Below are 12,691 nucleotides of genomic sequence, written 5' to 3'. Positions count from 1 at the left end.
GATTGTAATTTTCAGAAATAAATCTAATGATTACTTTATTTTTGCTCCCTTTTAATATTCAGGATGTGAGCTGCAATGAAATTACAGCTTTGCCACAGCAGATAGGGCATCTTCAGTCACTCCGAGAGTTGAACATACGACGAAATTATCTGCAGATTTTGCCAGAAGGTGAAGCCTTCTTTGAATTTCACTATCTTTCTATCTCATTCTACAACAAGCAGTGAAATAATTTGAAGATACTAACCCCATTTGATTCTGTTCTTGCAGAGCTAGCAGACCTGCCGCTTGTGAAATTAAACTTTTCCTGTAATAAGGTTGTGTCAATACCAATCTGCTATAGGAATATGAGGCATCTACAGATAATAGAAATGGATAATAATCCACTGCAGTCTCCACCAGCACAGGTCAGTTCTTTTTAACAAAAACAATTAAAGAATAACTTCTAACTTTTAACTTTCTTTTGAAATGATTTTAGATTTGGACAGTGTAACATGTTGTTGAGGCCATTCAGTGCTTGAGTGGACCTGACGGTGGGACTGATGGGCCTTTTTCTCAGAGAAAAATTTGATTTCAACTTCTGTAGTCTCAATGGTACTAGAAATTGGATGCCCTGATCCTTGATGGCACCTACCTACTTTAGTGTTGCAGTAACCTGTGCATTTGTGCAGTAATACATGTAGAGTATCTAAGAATCTATGACATGCATGTACAAAATCTGTTGAACTAAGGGTCACAAACCCTGTGTATTGAACACAAGGTTGCTTTAGAGTAGTTTATGTTTTATCAAATATTCAGTGTCATCCCACACTATGCGCCAACACGCATACGTGACCATGTCTCTATGTTAATCAAGCTTATTAAAGTGTTATTTACTTTGGAAAATGAAGAGAAATCTGGAACTCTAACTTAAACTGAATCATTCTTTGCCTGTGCAAGTGTTCAGTTTGAAAGTGTGTGCTATTTGTCTGGGTGTCTTCCAATGACAGACGCCCACCGACATAGCTTGCATTATCATTGTTTCCAGGTAGTGTTCAGCTAACCCCAAGGGTCTATCAGAAAATCAGGAGCAAAGAACTGTTCCAGTTTTATGTAGACTTCCACAATCATGCCTAGAGACAAACCTGGTGTCCTAGCTCATCAAAGAGTAGAACTTCAACTGCCGGTGAAATTTGGAATTGTTCTTGGTTTCTACTTCTGTGAGACTGTAGAACCAACTGAATGCATTCCACTCAAAAAATAAATCACCTCCTACAGCGTGAACCATGTAACTACTCAGTCAGGAATTTCATGATCTCTTGAGCGCATGTTGGAAACTTGAAGAACAGTCAAGTTGTCTGAGGTATCAAGATTGGAGCACATACCAACCTCTGCTCATACCATAGTAGAAATCAACTCTTGTTCAGTCGGGGAAAGTATGAAAGAAATGGACGACAATGAAGTAGAATGATTCCCATCTGTATCCTGCATCTAGCCAGAATGTTGTCTTGGATTTGGTCAACGTTCACAGTTCAACTAAATTCGTAGTTTTCCTATTCCTGGTTGATCCAGACATGGCGTGATAATTTTGAGAGGAGAGTTGAAGAAACTGCCCTTGATACCAAGGCAGAACTGAGATAAATAAGGATAAAATGAAACCCTCCTGTGGCTGAAGTTATACCTGGCACAAAGGAAGTTGTTGTCATCGGAAGTGAATTATTGTAACCACATGACATCCTTGATCCAACCACTTTTAGCTGCTTTCTCAGTGACAAATCTTAAATGTTCAGCTCCAGACACAACTCCTCCAGTAAAGATACTTCCTGCACCAGTCTACTGTCGAACCTAGAATAATATCCAGACTTGGGCTGACCAGTAACATTCATGCTATATAAGTAGCGACCATCTCAAACAAGAGAAGGTGGGCGTGTGGAGTTAAGTCGCAGATCAGCCATCATCTCACTGCACAGCAGAACAGACTCGAAGGGCTAAACTTTGTTTCAAATGTCATTAAGAGAAAGCCCAACCATCCCTCCATGGGCACCACCATCAGCAACACCCTGCCATCAACGCTCGGAGTTACCAGATACTAACTGGACTAATTTTAGCAACATAAACTCATGGAAGAGGCTGGGTACTCTGCAATGAACAGCTCACCTCCTAATTCTCATAATCTCTCCCATCATCTGCACAGTTCAAGAGACGAATGTGGTGGACTATTTGCTGCTTACCTGGGCAGATGCTGATGCAATAACACTCTAGATCAGGAGTTCTCAACCTTTTTTAACCCATGGACCCCTTTTCCTCTTAATTTTTTTTTGTGGACCCCCCTAGCCATTCCTAATCCTTATATTTTGTCCGATGACTAAAGTCCATCTACCTTACCATGAGGGTTGGAAACGTATTAGCGATATTTTCGTACGTTGCCAAACTTATTCTAATATGAAAAGTAATGAAAAAAACTTTTTACTGACTAAATTGAATTAAATTACTCTAAAAATAACCAATTCATATCAAATATACACAGTTTCTAGTGATTACTGTGTTAAATCATTCATTAAACTTGTCAAGGAGAAACGATGGGTGATTTTCACCTTCGTTTGTTCTAGGTAACTTTAAATTTACGACACTGTCAAATGTAAAGTTTTTTTCTTCTACTTGATTGCCATAAACAATTCATAGCTACATGAATATTTCTACTTTTAGTATTTTAATATGGCATAGATTACTGTAAAAATTTAATTCTCAGTAATAACAATTGTTCTGAAGTAGAATTGCTCTATGGACCACTAAAATATCACCGTGGACCCCCAATTCGGTATTTTTTTTGTGTGGACCCCCAGTAATGTTACATGGACCCCCAGGGTCCATGTGGACCCCGGTTGAGAACCACTGCTCTAGATGTTTGATACCATCTGGGACAGAGCAACTCACTTGATTAGTACCCCTGCCACTAGTCTCAGTATCCTTCCCTCTTGTACCGACTGGGTTATATGTTATCTTTAGAATAGATTGCAGCAATTTACCAAAGTCTCTTCAACAGCATTTTCCCTTTGTCATCTCTTCCACTGCGAAGTGCAAGAAGGCTAATATTGTGGTAGCATTCTCACCTCCAAGTAATCCCCAAGTCACAAACTGGCTTGATTTGGACAGGCATCTCTTCTGGGTCAGTATTCTGGAATTTTCTGTCAACCCCATTGTGGGAGCCCATCATCACGAGGACTGCAGCAGTTCAGTAATTTGTTCCATCACCACCACCTGAGGTCAACTACAGATTGGCAATTACTCCAATCATGCCAACATCCCAAGGACAAATATAGAAAAAAAACCAGAAATTCAGAACATAGAATAAATGAACTTGTCCATATTGATCCCTATGAGTTATACGTCTGCCCTCTTTACCCCAAAGTGTTTGCAAAATAAACAACCTTGGCCCCGTGCCTTAGACTTGGTGTATTGGCTAATTCCACTTAGAATCTCTGCAGTGCAGAAAGAAGCCATTTGGTTCATTGTGTCTGCACCGACCCTCTGAAAGAGCACCCTACCTAGCTCCAATCCCCTTCCCTATCCCCCATAACTCCGTAACCTCACCTAACTTTTGGACACTAAGGGGCAACTTAGCATGGCCAATCCACCTAACGTGCACATCTTTAGACTGAGAGGAAACGGAAGCACCTGGAGAAAACCCACACAGACATGGGGAGAATGTGCAGACTCTGCGCAGTAACCAGTGGTCGGAATTGAACCCGGGTCCCTGGCACTGTGAGTCAGCAGTGCTAACCACTGTGTCACCCCTTCTCACACATGCCTTGATAAGAGTGTAATTAAACCTTTAAGCTGTAATTAAATGATATGAAATTCCCTTCTCAGGGAAGTATCTTTTTGGAACGTATGGAGAGAGCTTGCTTAGAGATTTGAAGCCCTGAAGAAGTCCTTTCCTGCACAGTCTCACATGATCTATTTTTATTTCATGGGGTAGTCCCAAAATTCAGAGGGCTTGTTTTCCTGGAGCACTTTCTTGCTCCAGGAGTGCTGAAGTTTGGGTCAGAATATTCTTTATTCTTTCATGTGACGTCTTTAATTGCCCATTTCAGAGGGTAGTTAAGAGTCAACCACATTGCTGTAGATCTGGAGTCACATGGAGGCCAGATCAGGTAAGATTGGCAGATTTCCTTCCCTAAAGGAGATGGGTTTTATGACAACTGATAGTTTTTTTTATTAGTTTATGGGATGTAGACGTTGCTGGCTGGGCCAGCATTTATTGCCCATCCCTGAGGACATTTAAGAGTCAACCACATTGCTATGGATCTGGAATCACATAGAAGCCAAGAGGCCAGATTTCCTTCCCTAAAAAAACATAAGTGTACCAGATGGGTTTTAACAAAAATTAACAACAGTTTCATGGTCACCGGTCAATTCTGGATTTTTATTGAATTCAGATTTCATCATCTATTGTGGTGGTATTCAAACCCGGGTCCCCAGCGTGTTACCCTGGGTCTCTGGATGACTAGACGAGTGACTATGCCACCGCATCCCCATGGTCACTGTTACTGAGATTAGTTTTTTAAATTCCAGATTTATTCATTGAATTTAAATTCTACCAGCTGCCGTGGTATGATTTGAACCCGTGCACCGAGAACATTAGCCTGGGCCTCTGGATCATGAGTTCAGTAACATTACCATTAAGCCACTGTCTCCTCCAAATAAATGTTCCTTTACCAAAGATAGCTTCATTTTCTATTCATGGAACTTTGCTATTTCCCAAACAAAGAGAGCTATTGACGTGCCCAGCACTGAACTCACGAGTCATCATAAGTGCAAGCAATAACAAGTTAGTTTTACAAACAAGATTGATATTACTGTTGCAACATTCAACTGCAAGATCAGATGGGGCTGAAATGAAAGACGAGGAGCCAGCTGAACCTGGAACCTGACATGAGAACAACTTGGATCCAGGCATCACCTCACTGGTGTCTCATCAAAAGGAACTTCCATTCTTCCATTAATTCTGATGGGTTTCGTTACGATGGCAAGTGAAAGCTGGTGGGGTAGGAATGAAAATTGAAAATCGCTGATTGTCACGAGTAGGCTTCAATTAAGTTACTGTGAAAAGCCCCTAGTCGCCACATTCCGGCGCCTGTCCGGGGAGGCTGGTACGGGAATCGAACCGTGCTGCTGCCCCCCGTACCAGCCTCCCTGGACAGGCGCCGGAATGTGGCGACTAGGGGCTTTTCACAATAACTTCATTGAAGCCTACTTGTGACAATAAGCGATTTTCAATTTTCATTCCTACCCCACCAGCTTTCACTTGCCATCGCAATGAAACCTATCAGAATTAATGGAAGAATGGAAGTTGCTTTTGATGAGACACCTTACTGGTGATGCCTGGATCCAAGTTGATGTGAATGGTGAGCGTTCCAGAGTTGTTTGCTCTGAAACATGGACCAAACAAATTGAGAACTACTGCCGTAGAACCAAGAAGGTCTGCAAGTTGAAGTATTTTCTTCTGTATGCAAAGTAAACATTGGGCAAACCAATTACAAAATGGCATCTGACTAAATGATTTTCAGAATTCGTTTAATTAGATGTTGTTGTTAGCTCGACACGGATCATGGTAAAAATGAGAGCTGTTTCTGCGCGAACTTACTCATGAACCAGTTCAGGAAAAATTATCTTGGCACTACTTAAAAGGTAATTAGTGTAATTTCTAATGCATCACTATTATAATCTGACGGTTGAATGGAAAGCGTTTTGACCTATTGCTCTTCACAGCGTCAGTGATCATTTGTGTGTCGAGGTTAAACTTATGAGGAAGAGTGTTGGATAACTTTGTAGATGGGTCTCCTGTACAGTGTGATTCAGTCTTCATATTTAAAGTCTGCCTTTACTTATGCCTTTGTTTTCTTTGTGAGTTATTTTAATAATATTCAACGTCATAATGTCAACTCAGTCTTTCTGATGTCAGTCTTTTTTCATGGAGCTGAGGCACAAGGCCAGGTGGCAGGACGAAGGATGTCAGACAGCTTCCTAAGACACCAAGTGTGACAAGCTGTTAGAGGGACAACGTTTTAGTAGTTTCCCTTCCCCGTCTTCCTGCTGCTTCATGAAAAATTGTTTCACACAATGGAGCATAGCATCTGTTATGTGGACAGACACAGGGCTCTTTTACCAAAACAAACTTTTGCAAAATCCAGTTCTGTATCAACAAATAGAGAATCTTCTGCCCAGCAAAGATTGGGCCAATATTGAAAATATACCAGACACATCTGTTATAAACAAAGAATGCAGCGTGGTTAGCAGAATTGTACCAACGAATAGGGAGAGATTTCTCTTGATAAGTTAGATTCCTGTTGAACTATAGTTGACCTCTTTGTATTTGGTTTTCCCAATGTTTCTTTTTCTTCATTGACAACCAATGCTGATACTTGTGGTACTTTACCTGGCTGTGTTGCTGCATTGATTTTTAATGCTGAATTTCTGTGAATCAAGCGAAAGACTAAATTTAATATTCTCTTGTATATTTCTCTTTAGTGTATTGGCCATACACCAGTACAGGAATACTTTGACAGCCTACAAAGTTGACTCGAAGAGCTTTGTAGAGCAGCCTTTGTTGAATTTAGCTCTTTATGGTGATCTTTTTTGCTGGAATGTTGAAACTCATTCAACTTGGCTTTTCTGGAGTAATTTGTAACCGCCGATGTGAAGATGATCTTAAAAACAAATTGCTGGCAAAGAGCCAATTCTCAGTAGTTGCAAAAATCTGAAGTGTGGCTTTTATTTTGATGTGGTCAAGTATTGCTGCTGTAATATTCTGGAAGGCAAGTGAAGAGGCCATCTTGAAGCCTCTGATCTTTTTTATAATAGCTTTTTTGGTTTTACTGTATTTTAGCTGAATGGCCTGTCTGACACAATGTAGGAAATATGGAAGAGAGTGTGCAAGGATAGTAAAATACAACTGTTTTTGTCCTCTTGATAATGGATAGGGTGATACAATGCGGGGCAGCGCAGTGAGCTGTTAAAATCAGATTCCGTGTAATGCAGCACTGTGTCATTCAATAAAATTGCAGCACCTTCATTGTACTGAGCTCTAGGTCACCATAAAATTGTCTTTTTCACACTATTTTATTTGAAGTAGAGAAGAGTAATTTATCTACCACTTTGTGGATTACACCACACTTCAAAATGTGGATCTCATGTTGCAGTTAGAAGCATCTGATGTGATTTTTCTTTGGCACAACATTCTGCAGATGATAAGTAATATTTCCTATTTATGTTTAGATCTGCATGAAGGGCAGAGTGCACATATTCAAGTACTTGAACATAGAGGCTTGTAGAATTGACAAGAATGCAGAATCCCTTTACCAACAGCCAACAGAGAAGGTCCGTGTGTCACAGCCTGTTGGAGGGAGGTAAGTTTCAAAAGCATCTTTGTCACCTTGAGATCTGTGTTTTAAAATTGATAACAAGTCACTCCTTTGCAGAGTCTCAACCTGCCAACTCATGATTTTATTACAAGAGACATGAGTTATTGGTAAAATTAAGCCCCTCATGAGTTTGTGGGACAATTCCCAAGTCTCTCAATTTCCTGAGGAAAAGTGTTTTCTCCTGCTGCAAATATAAATAATTGCTTTCAGGTAGGAGACTTCTTAGAAATGCTTGACTTAACTCCTGACGGCAGCACTTTAAATTGAAAATTTGGAGACATTAAAGCTGTTACCAATTACTAAATCCTTGATATGTGTGGCTTACTCCAGCTCAATCTCTGTACCTTTACGTTGAGTTAGAGTGGAAATGAAACTGTAAATGACTATCTTTCACATTCCTGCCTTTTTCCTTTTGATTGCTGCTTGACAAGAGTTACCGGGCAGGATCAGACACACTGACTCTCTGCTGATCAGCAACTTGGTTACAGAACGTAGCTCTGCAAGGTTCTGACTGAAGCTGCCACTGAGTTTATTATATTGTGCTCACCTACCCCAACTGCTTTCTACAAAGCAGCACTGAACACTTTCCATGTAGCCCATCCTTGTGAAATGCGCAGCACATACTTATGTAAACAATCATAATGTTATATATATTGACAAGTTTATACATTTTCCGACACCCAACCGTCTCATAAAATATCCATAAAATGACAGCATATGTTACATTCACATTAAATAAGAGCATATATAATGGAAAACTTTATGGTAATCAATCTATAATAATTTTTATAGTGAAGTTGGTTTAATTTGCCTGCACCCCTATAATCCAAAATGGCAAGTATGATCATCTAAATAGGTGGGCCTTCTATGATATGTGGTTTTGACAGCTGAATGGCTTGCTAAATCAATTCAGAGGGGACTAAGGGACTAGTCATTTCTCCCACACTGGTTAGGGGAGCAAACTCCTTTCCTCAAAAGACATGACTAAACCAATCAGGTTTTTACAACAAGCTAGCAACCTTTATGGACAAAACTTATAGATTTCAGCATTGCAAATTTGCCGCAACATGGGATTGAAGTACTGAATCCCTCTAGTTGCTGGCCCAGTGCCAGATGATGAGGCTACTGCTTCCCATGTAACAGCGCATCAAATCAGGGTTCTTTGTTTGTCCAGTAGATTCAAAGCTTGCGGTGTGGAGCTTTGGTGCCTCCTAGTGGTAAATGTTGCTGGTAATTTTCTTGTATTGAGTTATATTCTGTGAAATAACCTGATGTACAGAATTTTCTTGCACAACAAGTAGACTTGAAAACGGGCTACTTCTCTTTGTCCCATTGCCCCAGCACCCATTTTCTGACTTATAGACTGCTTTTAGTTTATAAATGAGGAAAGGCCATCAGACCCTCCTCCACTTGCCCCATTTCCTCGGCCCTCACTCCCATATATATGCTTCCTTTCCCTTTTTACCTTTTGGAAAAAACAAAACCGATACAGAACCAATTCTGTAACCTTCTGTCAAAATACCCTCCCCGCCTTCAGTGGGGATCAAGGAGTCCAAAGAGTGACATTTATTACCAAAATCTTAGCTTCCTTCTTCACTGATTGTAGTTTTCAAAATTGTCTCAAAATTTTCTTAATGATATGATAATATCACCTCCAACCAAAAAGAAAATGCTGTAAAATCTCAGCAGGTCTGACAGCATCTGTAAGGAGAGAAAAGAGCTAACATTTCGAGTCTAAGTGACCCGTTTCCAGCATTTTCTTTTTGGTTTCAGAGTCCAGCATCTGCAGTAATTTGCTTTTATGATAATATCACCTCATTTTGAGATGTCAGATCAGATATTGGGACTGCAAAAAACCTTAAAAATAGGTTAAAAATGGCACATATATCTTATAGATTAGTTTTGTTAGTCACCCTTGTCTCTATGCTTCTAGGAGTTTGTAGATGGGCCTGTTCGGAACAACCATGGTTTCCTGTAATTGGTTATGTCTGTTGAGCACAGAGGAACGGTATTGAAACTTTCAAAGTGGTAATGTTGAGTGGATCTAGGCAAAGCCCTCTGATGAGATCAGAGATTTAAAAGATTCTGGCTGGATATTTATTAAGATGCACATATGGGGGAGTAAATGGAAAACACTACTTATACTTTTTTCTAAACAAAATAGTTTTCCGAAAATTGTCAGAACTACGTGGTGTAGATGATGGAGTCCACTTTTTGTCATTTTGTGGAGTGATAGGTTTCTCGAGGGTTTCCTCAAAGTTTACGATTGGGAGATTAGGAAATTCTACCTCCTACTGTAATGCTGTTCAGAGATGCTGGATATTACAAGGCAAATACTTGGTGGCCTAATGCATCAGTACACAGTTTGGATTGGGTAAGGTACCATTTCTGGAACAGGTTCCCCTTTGCTAACACAGCTGGTGTAAGATGAGAGCACCTTGTTTAATTTTTAATCATATTTTTGGCTGCATAAGTTTCAGCTTTGCTCCAAGATGTTTGATAAGATTCTCAACTCTGTGAAGGCTCCAAGAGTTTGTCTTCACTGAGAATTGGGGGCTGACGTACAAAGCTGTAACCTAGATCTCTCCTGCAATGATCTGGCAGATTTACTTGTTTACAGTGCAAGTAATGTGAGGAGGAGATTGTTACTGGTGCTGTAGCGGCTGAGTGGTCTTTTCAGGGCAAATTTGAGCCATGTTGTTATGCATAAAAGTAAAAGTTAGCTTACCAAGGACCATCTACAAGCTTGTGATGTGTGGGGTCAAAAATGGGATTGTCCGCTCTCTGGTATCATCCTTTTTTACCTTGACCCACATTCTATACAATTAATGAAAAATAATTGGGTGAAAGAGGCAGAAATGTTCGTAATTGCTAGGAAATCAAAAAGAAACTGAATTGTTCGTCTATAAATGTCAAATGTATTACCAACTATTCCCAGAGTTATAAGTGCTATACATTAGTGAAATTAATGTTGGGTTTTTACAGAATCTGTGCCAAATTGGATACAGGTTTGGATAATGCAGTGTGTTCTTTGGGAATTGCTAACTGTGCACTCATTATACTAATGGTCTTGAGAGATTCGAGATTTGGATCCTTTTTTTTTACAGGAACAATGGTTTAGACAGTGTGATGTGGTGATGGCTTCAGTCATTTCATTTTGAATTTTTTTTAAGCATTGAAGACATTTATCCTGACAAGAAGCAAGATTTTGACTCTGGAATTGGGAGTGACAATGGTGATAAGCGCCTGTCTGCGACTGAAGTGAGTATTTCTGACACCTTGATAGATCCGTTTGACAGGCAAAACTGCCAAAGTAACGGGATCTCTAACAATCTCATTGATGGCTTAACTGAGCATGAAAAGCGTGAAGGCAATTCAGTAAAGGCACAGGCTATCTAGTGTAGCTCACATCTTTATTCCTGTGTTATCAGTTTTACAGATCTGTTTCACTGTAAAAAGCAGGCATTTGACATGAATGTACAGTTTATTTTTATAGCAGAATATCTAGTCACTTGTACCATCTGAACAATAATAGATAATGCTGATTTTGATTCTAAAGGCCCCTACATTTTCAGTAGTCGGTACATCAGACTGTGTCATCTTTTTAAAAGGACAAAAACGCAGTTTGATGCGAGTGCTGCTCCCTCCTGTGTGAATGTTCTGAATTATTCAGCGGTATTGTACTTTTTGGGCTGTGTATTGAGATCCAACCGCTCTTCAAAAGGTACAAATTGAAAGCTGTATAACTGGCTGAATGTCATGCTTTGTCTTGCTATAGAAGGTCTGTGTCAATCGATTCAGAGTTCAACCTGCGCAAGTTGATGCCAGTAACTTTAAGCTTGTTGTTGTAAAAGCATATTGTAAATTTATACCAGGATTCAGGAGCTAACACAACAGAAATCTGATCATTGGCACTTTTTAGATGACTGAAAGCTGCCAGTGATTAGACACGGTGAATTAGACTACAGTGCATCATCTTAGATGCAGGATAAAGAATTTTATAAAAAGGAAAACTGCTGTTTGTCAAGAATAAAACCAATTTAGAAACATATGCGACCCAAGTCCCAGAGTTTATTTTCTCTTTTTCGGTCTTGTAGTGCAATGTCCAAACCAATGATTATTGTTAAGATCACATGGATCTTCTGTGGTGCTATTTGGTTTTATACATTCCACTACTCTCTACTTGAATTTGGACCATAAATACAGCAACTAAGATACACAGGGAGTAGTAATACAAATCTAATTGAGCATAAAACTGCTACTGACTTTTATCTATTTATTTACTTGGATCATCCTTTATTTATTCATCAATTAAATAAAAGCCTCTTGTGGTCAGGAAGCAGAAAGGGCTTGCCTAAAATATTCCATTCCAAACTACTGTTTTAGTTTAGATTTCATAGGGTTGTAAAACCTCTTATTATTTGGAGGCCAGAAAAGAGAAATGTTAATGTGAAGGTAGAGAAACTTTCCTGCCAAATCCTGAGAAACGATTGGAAAAACTTAACATTCTGGTCTGAGGGCATTAAACGGCGAACACATCGTGTAAGACTGGAGCCTCATCCAGGCCAGACCAAGAAGCGGTGGCCGGTTCCTGACGGACATTACAGAGCCAATTGAAAAGGAAAATAAAGATTTGCATTTATATTCTTTTCATAACCGCCGGATGTCTCAAAGCACTTTCATAGAATTTACAGTGCAGAAGGAGGCCATTCGGCCCATCGAGTCTGCATGGGCCCTTGGAAAGAACACCCTACTTCAGCCCACACCCCCACCCTATCCCCGTAACCCAGTAATTCCACCTAACCTTTTTGGACACTAAGGGCAATTTAGCATGACCAATCCACCTAACCTGCACATCTTTGGACTGCGGGAGGAAACCGGAGCACCCGGAGGAAACCCACGCAGACACAGGGAAAACGTGCAGATTCCGCACAGACAGTGACCTAAGCTGGGAATCGAACCCGGGTCCCTGGCGCTGTGAAGCCACAGTGCTATCCACTGTGCTCCGTGCCACCCCACTTTGCAACCATTTAAGTACTTTTGAAGTGTAGTCACTATTCAATGTAGGAAACCTGACAACCAATTTGCACACAGCAAAGGCCCACAATCAGCATCATATGATAATGATAAAACAAATCATCTGTTTTTTTTTTAGTAACATTGTTGTGGGTTAAATAGTGGCCAGGACACCAGGGATAACTCCCCTACTCCTCTTCAAAATAGTGCCATGGGATATTTTACATCCGTCCCAGCAATCAGATCGGGCCTCGGATTAATGTCTCATCTGAAAG

General features: G+C 40.1%; 1 protein-coding gene across 6 annotated transcripts in view; it reads left to right on the top strand.

The window, feature by feature from the left end:
• Positions 1-12,691, top strand: part of lrch1 (leucine-rich repeats and calponin homology (CH) domain containing 1) — a 234,882-nt gene that overhangs the window by 128,293 nt on the left and 93,898 nt on the right. For all 6 annotated transcript variants that reach the window (XR_005461324.1, XM_038802650.1, XM_038802649.1 and 3 more), the window contains exons 4-7: positions 63-168; positions 268-404; positions 7,255-7,385; positions 10,574-10,661. Coding sequence is in view for 5 of the 6 variants with exons in the window: in XM_038802650.1 (XP_038658578.1) it covers positions 63-168; positions 268-404; positions 7,255-7,385; positions 10,574-10,661 (462 nt within the window). In the remaining variant the exon portion in view is untranslated. The remainder of the gene's footprint in view (positions 1-62; positions 169-267; positions 405-7,254; positions 7,386-10,573; positions 10,662-12,691) is intronic.

This window comes from Scyliorhinus canicula, chromosome 7 (genome assembly GCF_902713615.1).
Source record: "Scyliorhinus canicula chromosome 7, sScyCan1.1, whole genome shotgun sequence".
NCBI classification, from domain to species: Eukaryota; Metazoa; Chordata; class Chondrichthyes; order Carcharhiniformes; family Scyliorhinidae; genus Scyliorhinus; species Scyliorhinus canicula.
This window is presented reverse-complemented; position numbering and strand designations above follow the sequence as displayed.